This window comes from Cyprinus carpio, chromosome B5 (genome assembly GCF_018340385.1).
Source record: "Cyprinus carpio isolate SPL01 chromosome B5, ASM1834038v1, whole genome shotgun sequence".
Taxonomy (NCBI): domain Eukaryota; kingdom Metazoa; phylum Chordata; class Actinopteri; order Cypriniformes; family Cyprinidae; genus Cyprinus; species Cyprinus carpio.
Window position 1 is genome coordinate 28,298,374 of NC_056601.1, and position 12,794 is coordinate 28,311,167.

General features: G+C 38.2%; 1 protein-coding gene across 4 annotated transcripts in view; it reads left to right on the top strand.

The window, feature by feature from the left end:
* The window catches only part of rgs3a (regulator of G protein signaling 3a), a 152,467-nt gene that overhangs the window by 18,517 nt on the left and 121,156 nt on the right, over positions 1-12,794 (top strand). For 2 of the 4 annotated variants that reach the window (XM_042723062.1, XM_042723063.1), the window contains exons 3-8: positions 4,873-4,954; positions 5,185-5,290; positions 6,688-7,057; positions 8,208-8,352; positions 10,938-11,203; positions 11,771-11,854. In XM_042723062.1, the coding sequence (XP_042578996.1) occupies positions 4,873-4,954; positions 5,185-5,290; positions 6,688-7,057; positions 8,208-8,352; positions 10,938-11,203; positions 11,771-11,854 (1,053 nt within the window). Of the gene's footprint in view, positions 1-4,872; positions 4,955-5,184; positions 5,291-6,687; positions 7,058-8,207; positions 8,353-10,937; positions 11,204-11,770; positions 11,855-12,794 lie in introns of those variants that run through there. The other 2 variants (XM_042723064.1, XM_042723065.1) reach the window with 2 other exon arrangements.

The following is a 12,794-nucleotide window of genomic DNA, read 5'->3' on the forward strand; positions in this document are numbered from 1 at the left end:
GTGCAGCCTAAAATGCGCAACCCACTCGACTCGAAAACCACCACTGCTAAAGAGCCATCTCGTCAACTCACATAGCTTCTGAAAGCATGCTGAGTAGAAGTTTAGAAGTATTTGGAGACTGAAGCCACACTTAAGTAATGTATGAATATCATTAAATCAGTGCTTTAAAGTATAGCTATGAACCTGCACCAAGAGTCTTTGACTGCAAGAAGTCATACTACAAGAAGTCCTCTGACAAAATAGTGTATGTGCCACTGTTGTGAAAACTCTGGTTCTTTGACTGACAGTTGACAAACAAGGATTAATGATGGAATACTGAAATTTTCCAGTCTAACCCTAAAGCTCTACATTAAAACCAGTATTATAGGCTTACTGTAGTGACGTAGGGTACAACAATAAGCTTATCTAGTATAGCATTGCACTTCCCACCTCTCCTGCATATTGATAGCAGCTGCTTGACGCCCACAAATTATCTCAGGAATTCAAGTGAAAGACAGGCTCTGTTTATAAAGTATTTAAGAGCATTTTCAGTGATCTGATCACAAGTGGTCAGCCAAGATGCATTTATCATTTACCACATGTATACATGCATTTTAAATGTCTCCAGTGTAAAGTAGTGTACAGTTTGAAAAGTAACACTACATGCCTATGCATATATGCATTCCTATAGACTGAGCATGTAATATGCATGCGTATGACGTCACCGTTTTTACAAGTTTATATTTTTTAAGTTACATGGACACACTGATGGTACTGTTTTCAAAAACTTGCACATTTTCAAAAGTTTGCATTTGCAAAACACAGTTATTGTGTAAATGAATGACTAAACACATTAAAAGTTTTCTGTTTTTAGTTGAAACCTGTGTCGTGTAAACTAACACACCTGATTCAACTAAACTAATTGCTAGAGACTGCAAGACCTAAATGTCAGTTTCTGCAATGCTAAATGTGCAGTGGTGGGGGTCTACAGGAAGCATTGCCCTAGATGACAGTAGATAAAAGAAAAAAATAAATGTTTTCTTTTCAGATGTTAACTGAGCATAATAAAATGGAGAACATGCATCATCTGATGAAGAGAAGTAGCCTAAATGAAAAGCATAAGGAACAATTTTTCTTGTGAACTGCTAGAATAAGGTGATGACAACACCTTTTTTAATTCTCATACCCTGTCATTTTCTCCTCTTTACTCTCATTCTCTTCATGTCCTCTTCACCCTTCTATCTCCCCTTCCTTCCCTCTCTCTCTTTTTTCTCTCTCAGTTGTAGTGTCTTTCTGTTTAATCCAGATTTCTGCTGTAATCCCTTCATTTCATGTAAAGATCAGCCATTGCACGCAGAGGCTTAAACACCCTCTGCAGACATGGTGGATCTGCTCACTAAAAAATTCTCACACCACAGCTTCCTGAAGGATTCTTGTATGGTCACTTATTGTGCTCTTTATCATTCTCTAATGCTAATTCTCCTACTAGCATATGCACGACTAAGCCTTAGAAGCAGGCAAGTTTGTGATTCAAATTCTAAAATCTGATGATTCGGAGTGGCTCTGCCTGTCACCATACAAATCTCCACCAAAACACTTCTGGCCAAGGCCCAAGATGAGGCCACATTCCTTGTAGAATGGGCCCTGATACCAATAGGCAAAGGAAAACCATGAGCTTCAAACAGACTAAATTGCATCCACAAGAGAGTGGTTTTGTTGCAGCCAACCCTTTCTTGTGGTCACCAAAGTAGAAAAGAATATGCTGGTGGGATACGCCACTTTTTGGGATACTCCTAAGTTCTTATTCCTACAGTACCATACCTTTCCATTGAATGTATTCTTGTATGCAAGCAAAAATGACAATTGCAAGAGAACCATCTGACCTTGACTGGGGAAAGCACTTTGAGTTACTTATTTTGCTTTACTGGCTTGCCAATGCATTGTCCTAGATTCACCTCACAGACATTCATGGTTCTAAAATAAAAAGTGTTTTGTTGTTCATAAAACTGCTTGTTAAATGAAAGATGTGGTTGCAGACATCTAAGACATTTAGAAACCATGTTTGTGTAACTGACATGTGTCAGGTTCTGTATATAGAGAGAGGACCCAAGAATAGACAGAGGCTGAACAGTTTTGTGCCAAACTCCACCCAGCTAGGCAGAGGAACGAGGGAAAGTCAGGGTCAGGTGAGGGTCAAAACAAGATTGACATTCTGAAACCAGAAGGAGATTATCTGAGGATGAATCATAATAGCAGGCAGGGACCAAAACAGTCCACTCAAGCAACCAGATCTGAGGATAAGAGAGAATTAAATACCAGGACAAAGCAAAATATCAAACCATGAAGAGAAGGCAGGATTCAACCATTGAAAATGGGCAGAGACACAGTATACAACTCAGGACTGAAAGGACAGAACAAGACTGACAGGATGACACAGAGGATGTGCGAAGCAAGAACAGGTATAGGGCAAGTAATAATGAGAAGGGAGATATGAAATGTGAGGATCCAACGAGCAACAAATGCCAAATCAGCTGTGTGAAGCTGCCACATGGAGAAGAAAAAACTAAGTGAAGAACCTGAACCCAAGTCCTGACAGCATGTAATCGTGCATTCTTAAAGCATGTTGGTGTCATTGGTTGAGGATTAAGGGGGGTTTCACACTTGCATCTTGGCGCACACTCAGGTTTGTTTAATATCACTGGTTTGTCTGGATAATGTTAATGCCTTTTTCTGAACTTGGGTGCAAACACGCTATGGTACGATTTGTTCCTGATGTTAACGGAATGATGTATGTATTGGTCAAACTGTGTATTTATGTGTTTTCTCACTCACTTTTCTGACAAGCATGACTGATGTGATGCAAGCAGAGAATTTATATTGCATTTCTGCTCACCTTTAATAGAAATTAACTCCCATGTTCTTTTTACCTTTGCATTACAATTGTGCTGGTGCTTTAGAAACATAATGTTCAAAAAAAAAAAAAAAAAGTACAAAAGTGAGGCAACCATGCAGTGGTATCAATCAATTTCACTGACTTGTATTACTTGCAGGGTTTCAATTAAATAGTGTAATTTGATGTCCAACAATAAATATTTAATCTAAATTAATATCTGAATCCAAATGAATAAGCTGCCTTGGTGTTACGCGATTGGGAAACATGTCAATTGCCTTTAAAGGGGTCATATGATGCGATTTCAAGTTTTCCTTTCTCTTTGAAGCTGTTCGTGAATAGATAAGATCCCTAAAGTTGCAAAGACTAAAGTCTCAAACCGAAAGAGAAATTCTTTATAAAAGTTAAGACTCGTCCAAATATTCAGATGTGTGCAGTGCATTTTATGGAGGACTGTTTCCTGATCCTGGGATAGCAGATAGCTGGCTAATCAGAGCACACATCGCTTTTCAGAACGATGAGATTTGTAAAAATTGACGTGTTTCAGAAAGGTGGAGCATAGAGGAGAAACAATAATGTACAGTATGTGGAAAATAATGTTTTTTGAAACTTAAACTGCATAAACACATTTCATTACACCAAATACACAAAATAATGTTCTTTTTTAGCAACATCATATGACCCCTTTAAAGGGTTAGTTCACCCAAAAATTAATTACTCACCCTCATGTCGTTCCAAACCCGTAAGACCTTTGTTCATCTTAGGAACACAAATTAAGATCTTGTTGATAAAATCCGAGAGCTGTCTGACCCTCCGTAGACAGCAATGCAACTGCAATGTTCCCAGGTCCAGTAACGTAGCAACGACATCCGTAAAATAGTCCATGTGACTATGTTAACAATTTCAAAAAAGAGAAAGCGCGTGCATGCTGAACGTAAACAATGCTGATTGCGTTCTGGGGTATGCTCCAAAATGGTGGAAGATTCGGGAAGAAGAACTGTTGAATAAATTATTTTCTTTGAGCACAAAAAGTATTCTCGTAGCTTCGTAAAATTACGGTTGAACTGTGTCACATAGACTATTTTACTGATGTCCTTGCTATGTTTCTGGACCTGGGAACATTGCAGTTGCATTGCTGTCCATGGAGGGTCAGAGAGCTCTCAGATTTTATCAAAAATATTTTTCTTATATATTTATCTTTGTTCCGAAGACGAACAAAGGACTTCTGGGTTTGGAACAACTTGAGGGTGAGTAATTAATGACAGAATTTTCATTTTTGGGTGAACTAACCCTTTAATACCACACACGTCTCTTAAAGGGTACATAACATACACAGTTTCACCTAATCTCATGTTAATCTTGAGTACCTATAGAGTGGTACTGCATCCTTCATATCTCCAAAAAGTCTTTAGTTTTATCATATTTATAAAAGAAAAATACAGCTTTCCGATTCTCTCCGGAAAAAGCCGAACTCCTGGAGGTGTGCCGTGGGCGGAGCTATAATAATGATGTTTCGTGATCTTTCTTTTAACATATATTCACTTATGTGCTGATTTCTAACAAAAGACAGAAATCTGATGCAGTTGTACTTACATGAATGTGGTCTTTTATCACTGGGACCGCTCCATGTTTTAATAGCAAACCATGTGCAAATCCAGCGTCGACCTGGGCCTTGTTTATAAACATTCGTCACTGAAATGATGAGAACACACAAAATGACGTCACGGACACTACGTCCATGTTTTTATACAGTCTACGTTTTGCACCCATATTTTGTTTATCTATAATTTGTCTAAATTTGATTAAGGAATAATCTACATTCAGCTGTTCAGTATAATCTACAATGTATGGCTCATTAAAAACTGTAAAAAAAAATATTTGTCTGTAACTGGCAAATAAGAATATAAAAATAATTGTGTTGCTGCTTCTTTGATGGACAACTGCTGTGTCATATTTTCCATCAGGTGGCAGTGTGTTGTACTCATGAGTCGTGTGCATTTTAGGTGACCATTCTACGAGGAAAGGACGGTTTTGGATTCACCATCTGCTCTGACTCGCCTGTTCGTATTCAAGCAGTCGATCCAGGCAAGAACTGCTTGTTGTCTGGTGTGTGTGTGTGTGTGTGATATTTCTGGATCATGGATCATTAATTGTTATGGCCAAATATGGGTCACTGTGTGTGTGTTAGGCCACATGACTCACAGCTGATTAACACTCACTGTTATGTCACTACTGTAAATTGTCAGAATCTCACCTGTGCAATGGATGCAGTCACATTGATTATGTCATTATATTGTGTGTGTTTCTTCTCTCAGGTGGTCCAGCAGATCAGGCCGGTTTGCAGCAGTCAGACACTGTGTTGCAGTTAAATGGTCAACCCGTCAAACACTGGAAGTGTGTAGATCTTGCATATGCTATTAGGTACAAATAACACTTTTATATTCAGAGCATAAACCACAGAGTATTTTGTGTTTATAATGCCTTTTTTATTTTGTGAATACAGTGAATTAAATATTTTGGTATTTCTTTTCACTTATTTTATCTCTTTAACTCATAACTTTACTATAAGGTCCCATTATTTAACGTCTACAAATGTTTTCTCAGTTAACATTAACTATGATTAATAAATGCCTTAAAAGTGTTTTTGGTAACACTTTACTTAAACCCTTTATGTATAATGCAATATAAAGATGTTCATAATGTATGTTGTAATGCATTATATCGTTTGATTAAAAAAATAAAAAAATAACCAAAGTTAAAATCCATTATAATATTTAAAGTTTTGTTTGTCATGTTTTTGTTATGCACTGTACTTTCTAAAGGTGTAACAATGAATGGGTAAGTATTATAGTACACACACTGCCAACATAAAGTATATTTATGTTCAATGTTTAAATTTGCATGAAATAAAAATGTACACTATTTACTTTGTTAGCGCACATTGCTAGACCAGAAGTGAACAATCAAGCCGTGCAAGTTAATTCAATGAAAAAATGAATAAAAAATTGTTTGTCTTGGTAACCTCTAATTACAATCTGGACATTTGCTTCTGCTGTGGAATGGCTTTCCTTCTCTGATGACGTTAGTTTGATGGCTTGGGCAGAATATTTTTAACCGTTAGTTTGCTGTGAGTGAGAGATGGAGAGGAGGTGCACTAAAATAAAACCCCACCCTCTATTCAATATTACATTTCAGTTGGAAGTACATCACAATTCTGAAATAAAGTCAGCAGCATTTTCCAGTTCACACGGACTTTAAAGTGAAATCAGAGAACAAATGTATGTCATTTTGAACAAAATTACATTGAAGTTCATTTGGAGTTCACTCATGCCATGAAGTTCTTTTTCATCCTTTGCTTAGGGGTAAAAAGAAGTTTGAAATTCCTTTGCAGCGGTATACTGTTAGCGAACTTCCCAACATGACCCAAACTGATGAAAGCACAGATTAGATGAATATATAAATATGTGCTGCATGCTTTCCTTTTAATTATAAAATAGTCATACAACAAAAATGACAGCAGTGAGAAAACAGCAGTTAAGAAAATCTGATTAAAGTGATGTGGATGTTTTTGCCTGCTCTGCATTCCAGTCATGTCACATTTATTTATATAGCACTTTATACAATAGATTGCTTTAGCAAGTAGCTTTACAGTGTAACAGCTTTGTAAGTATTGCTTTAAATTAGAATTATGCCTTTTTTGACATGAAAATCTTCCAAGCTAAGGCAGTGCACATAAACAAATTCGTAATTGTGAATCAACTCCACTTTATGTTTGCTTCCCTTTCTCCTTCTGTTCTTTTATCTTTCATTCTCTTCAGAAATAGTCTCAGTGAGATCACAGTGGTAGTCTGGCGTACGGGCCCTTCTGTTAAGACCAAATTTGAGGGGTTGATCCATCATCCTTCTTGCAAGGCTTCTAACTATGACACTCCAGTTTCCCCGGCTAAAGACAAGAGGGGGGACAGAACTGCTCCGCCTCTGCCCGCACACCACCACACCAGCCGTAGGACTGTAGTCAATGGCTCAGAGGGAGTGGGAGGTGGAGGGAGTGGAGCGGGAATCCTGTGGGGAGAACGGAGGACAGCAGTAGATGGCAAGACAAGCACTCAGACGCTTAGAGGGACGCGTGTGAAAGCATCAAACGGGGACAATTATATCATCCTGTCACCTGTTAACCCTGGAAGCCAGGTAGACAAAAGCATTGTTCATCAGTATGGGATCTCATGGCTACTTAATGTGTCAATATGATGTCAAAATGTGATCAGAGATTTCCATGTGTTATGTGTAAATGTCTACTTTGTAAAAAAGCTTCTTTTTTTCCAGCATCCAGCTACCTTGCTTTCTACTGTTTGTATAGACAGCTGTTTGCCATTCTGGTCCTGCAAAGTTCAGTTCCATTCCTAATCAGTCACACTGATAAAATTTAACCAAAGTCATCAGGATTACTTGACAATTACAGGCAAATGTTTTTGATTAGGGATAGAGCTAAACTCTGCAGAACAGTCTGTTTTAAGGCAAAAATTTCATCACATTTGTAACATTTGTTTACAAAGGCAGCAAATTATATAGTGCCGTGACATTCAGTGACGAAAAAAAAAAAAAGTGACGATTCAGCCAAGTATGGTGACCCATACTCAGAATTAGTGCTCTGCATTTAACCCATCCGAAGTGCACACACACAGAGCAGTGAACACACACACACACTGTGAACACACACCCGGAGCAGTGGGCAGCCATTTTATGCTGCGGCGCCCGGGGGAGCAGTTGGGGGTTCGATGCCTTGCTCAAGGGCACCTAAGTCGTGGTATTGAAGGTGGAGAGAGAAACTGTACATGCACTCCCCCCACCCACAATTCCTGCGGGCCCGAGACTCGAACTCACAACCCTCAAAATTAGTTTCAAAATTACTTCCAAAAAAATATCAGCTTAATCAATTATAGTGCCACACAAAGAGTGCTTGGAAAACTCATCTCACAATTAGTTCCAAAATAATTTGAGTTTACACATTAACAGTTTACACCTTTCACATTGTCTGCTTAATCAGTCCTCATATGTAGCAAAAACCAGGATGCAAGAATGTTTCGGCAATAAGCCTTTTTGTTAGGTTATAATAATTCTTATTTATAAACACCCAGCAACCATTTTATAATTTATAACTATATTTTCTGTATGAATGAAAAAGCTGCCAGTGTAAAAGCACAAAACCATTTACATGTTTTTTATGGGTATGGTGTGAAAAAGGCAAAGCTTATTGATCTTGATTCATTAAAGTATTGCAACAGTATATCTTAAAGTGTAATTTGTCTAAGTTCACTTATTAACTCTTCTAAATTTTCAGGCACTGGGCTCTATCTATGGAGACAAGCACAGGACATTAAGTAAGTCCCCTAATGGCTTCCTAGTGCCTAGACTGGACTACAACACTACAAGGAGTGCTTTGATTAGAACTGTCCCCATGCCAGAAACAGTTATAACACTACCAGGTGACAGTGGTAACACTATAATTGATACTTTAAATACTTTAATGTATGCATACAGTAAGTGCAGTATCATTTAATTAAAAGACATGAAACTGACAGGCACATTTTAAACTTGCAATAAAAAAAAAAAATAAAAAAAAAATATATATATAATAATATATATATATATATATATATATATATCACGTGCAATAACAATGACCAACTTTACTAAAAGGAAAACTTGGGAAGAGTGGGAGAACAGATCCATGCTATAGAGCATGCCCACAACTTTATTAAAAGGAAAACTTGGGAAGAATGGGAGAACAGATCCTTGCTATAGACCATGCCCATCCAGAAATCCGTGTCTTCCAGAAACACTCTTTTCTAACACAGGAGGAAGACATGGTCTTGGTTGAATGACCTTTCACATCCACTTGTCATTGCCTACTACTTGACTCACAAATGACCTCAACCACCCATTGAGAGGCAATACTTCGATACACCTGACTCTTTCAAGTCCTTGAGCACAGAGGGAAATAGCCCTGCAAAAACATTTGCAAAATACAGCACAGCAAGTTCTCCTCTGAGGAAGAATACAAAGTAAAAACATTTTTACCACACAGAATTGTTTAACCATTGAGAAGGCTGGGATGCTGTCCAAATAATATCCAAGAGTGCATGGGACAGCCTCTGAAAATCTAGGGAGTCTTGCTCAAGGGCCATACATGGAGCTTCCACCTCTCTGGCTGTGGATAGTAGTCCACTAGTGAATAGGAAGGAACACATGCTTGCATCTCAATGACCATTTGTGGACCAGAGCATCCACTTCTAAAACAGCCACAGTTAGAGAGTACCAGAGAAAGCGTATTGTCTCTGAGGAGGTAAACAGGGTCACCTCGGTTTTCTAAATATGTCCCAAATCCTCAGAACCTTCGAAGGAGGAATCCTTCATCCCCTAAAGAAAGAGAACATGCTCCAGAATAGAACACGATCTGAACAGACAACAAAGTAGCGAATCAGAATCTGGTGCAAAATTCCCCCATGGCAATTTATGTATGCCACCAATGCCGTGCAATACATTCAGATCAGGACATAAAAGTTTTGTATGTCTGCATAAAAACTCTTGAGAACCAGGAGGACTGTAAAGTTCTAGGCAGTTTATGTACCACTGAGTGTGAGCACCTGTCCAGGTGCCAAATACTGCACAGGGCTCCCCTGCCTGAACTTGATGCGACTGGTGTGAAGACTTTGCACTTGTACTTTATCTAGCTTCCCTGATCCTTCAGGGAGAACTTTCAAAAACTGTTTCATCTGATTGAGAACATCCATAGACACTTGGAGCCCAAGTGGGTGCATCTCCTATAGCAGACAGACTCAACAGATAAGGCCACTTCTTATGGAGATGATGACGCAAGTTGTTGGTCATGTCAATTCATCCCCATACTCCTCATGCTCATTTTCCCTTTCTTGCTTGTGGTGTCCATGGGGTGCCACAGAGGTTGAATATTGGAAGGGGAATGGATTGGGCTCCTGCTTAAACTTGAAAAAAAAAATAATGCCCCTGAAGATTCTGAGCTTTGATGAGTGCTGCCACTAACATGATTGCTGTACTCACTGCTGCAATTACAGATGAAGCCCGATAAAGCTTAAATAGTGGGTGGAGCTCCCAATGAATTGGTGTGGTGCTATACATGCTTAAGAAATTGACACTCCTGGCATACAATAAAAGTGACAAACTGAAAAGGGAACTTACTGAGAGTACTTTGAAAGTTGCTGTAAACAATTTTTGTGCCATTATTGTATTGTAATCTGGAGAGTTTCTTGGCTTTAATCATTACTGGAGCACTGGCACCTTTTCCAAAAGTGTCCCCGTATTTTGATACTCTCTCTTTTTTTTTTGACATGCATATATGGATATACAATCTCTTTATTGTAGATTTGTTCACAGGCTGCATGCACAATAAAGATCTGCTGTATTACTAATGAAACAATAGAAGACTTTTCCTAGTTTCCTAAAATGCACTTAGGTAAATTCACCCTATCCAGTGCCCTTTTTGGAGTCTGTTTTACAAATTATCCCTTTACTATTTTGATGTGAGAAACCACAGGAAATTATTTAGTGTGTGAATTGAATCACAAACAATTCTAGATGCTTTTGCAAAGGCGTTTGACTGATTAGATTTGCGAATCTGGAATCGATTGATTATTAACAGCTGATAGAAAACACACAACATGACTGCTAAAATGCTGTCAGAAAGTTGCTTCTCAGGTCGTTATATGGTAATCTCCACTGACAGACAAGGATTTAACTGTAATATTATACTAGGGACAGTGGTATTTCACCGGGGCTCATGCCCCAGTAAAATAGGGGCTGGTGACACCTTGGTTGCAAGTGTGTTGCAAAAATATGTTTCATATTCCTTTCATCTTCCATTGTTCACAGAAAGCTGTGGTAAAGCTTTCACCAGCTACCTGTTTGCAGTCTTCTTTCACCAGCTACCTGTTTGCAGAGTCTAGGGTTGTCATATTGTCTTTTTTATACTAAGGAACCTACAGAAATATCTTTTCATTTATCAGTTTATCCATTTCATTTTTCTTTCTACCAGGTGGCCAGATGTTCCCCACACCTCAGTCGTCTGTTCCACCCCCTCCGACTGCAAATGCCCAGTCAGCCCCTGGACTGGCAAGCAGAACATGTTTTCTGCGTCGCTCTGCCAACAGCAAATCCAATACACAGCACAGCGGAAACTACCAACAGAACTTTGCCAACTACCAGAACTGTACCATTGTGAGGTCACACATGCCTCATGCCAACTATGGTACCTACGTTAAAGTTACACCCAAAATCCTTATCTTCCCCATCTTTGTGCAGGTAAATCTCCCATATCTTATAGCATTAAATAAAATGAACTACTCAGATCTAGTAGTGATCTATTCTGAGATTCTTGTAACCATAAAATGGTTTGCTTGTTTTGCTGCATGACCCAGATTTCACATTGGACATTAAATGGCAGCCCAACACAGTACTAAACTTGGTTATAGAGTTTTAAAAAGTCCTTCGTAAACCTAAAATTCTTTAATATTACCATGAGCTGCATAGGACCAACAATACCAAGAGTTATGAATAGGAACATACAATTTTAGTTTCTAATGTAAATGTGTCATAAATTCACCACAAAAAAAACAAAAACAAAACAAAAACATATTTATCAAAAGAAAAAAAAATCATGTGGTAAGAGATGTTATGTGTACTGTGTGGGTGAAGTACTCTGTAAAGAGCGGTTACTGCAAGGTTCAGCGATTTGCATATGTTAGTAGTGATTGTGTTTCTTCTATATCCTTCTTCAAACATACAGCTAATATCATTCTGTAAATGTTATATGAGTTAAAAGTGGTTTACCTTGTAATCTGATTAAGAGTCTGTTTCTTTCTCTTCTGGCCTATAGATCTGTGTAGCCCAAACAGAACACTGATGATCTCTGAAGAAATGATTTTATATGAGAGCAAGCATTTCTCTATCAAGGTAAGAGACACTCTGCATATTGTGAATGTGCATTCAGGGCATTTTACGCTTGAAATCTTTGTCCATGACCATTCTAAATGTAGTGCAATTTTATAAATTTATAAATGGGGTCAAATGATTTTTACTGGTATACAATGAACTTTATAGATAATTTCATCTTTATGTCTGGTGTGATAGTCAGAATTCCAAGGAGTCATGACATGAATTTTTTAATAAATTATTTAAATATGTTCCTTGAGGTTAAAAAAATATCTGGAAAAACTATTAATTTTCAACCCTCATTCTGGCCCTCTCTCTAAAATGACCTGTTTTAAGGGGCGGGTCCTTTAAAGGGATACTCCACCCCAAAATGAAAATTTTGTCATTAATCACTTACCCTCATGTCGTTTCAAACCCGTAAAAACTTTGTTTGTCTTCGGAACACAATTTAAGATATTTTGGATGAAAACCGGGAGCCTTGTGACTGTCCCATAGACTGCCAAATAAATTACACTGTCATGGTCCAGAACACTATGAAAAGCATCATCAGAATAGTCCATCTGCCATCAGAACCACTGATTGAACCACTGATGAACTGAAGAACGAAGCTTTTACGGGTTTGGAACAACATGGGGATAAGTGATTAAAGACAAAAATTTTTGATTTTGGGGTGGAGTATCCCTTTAAGGCTTGTCAGGAATTGGCCACTGTTATGATTGGTTAACGTCACTGCATAGGAAACAGTATCAATGCCCCTCACTATTGCATGGGAGTGTTTTGACAACATGAAAATCAAAAACACAGTAATTTCCAGACAAAGCGTTATGAAACCATTTACTTACGGTTTGTGATGCATTGGCAATCAGATCTAGTACCGCTTCATCTTTCAACAAATGTTTCTTTGTGAACTCTCCATGACACTGTGCCTCATTTACAAAACAAAATGTTCCGATTAATCCTC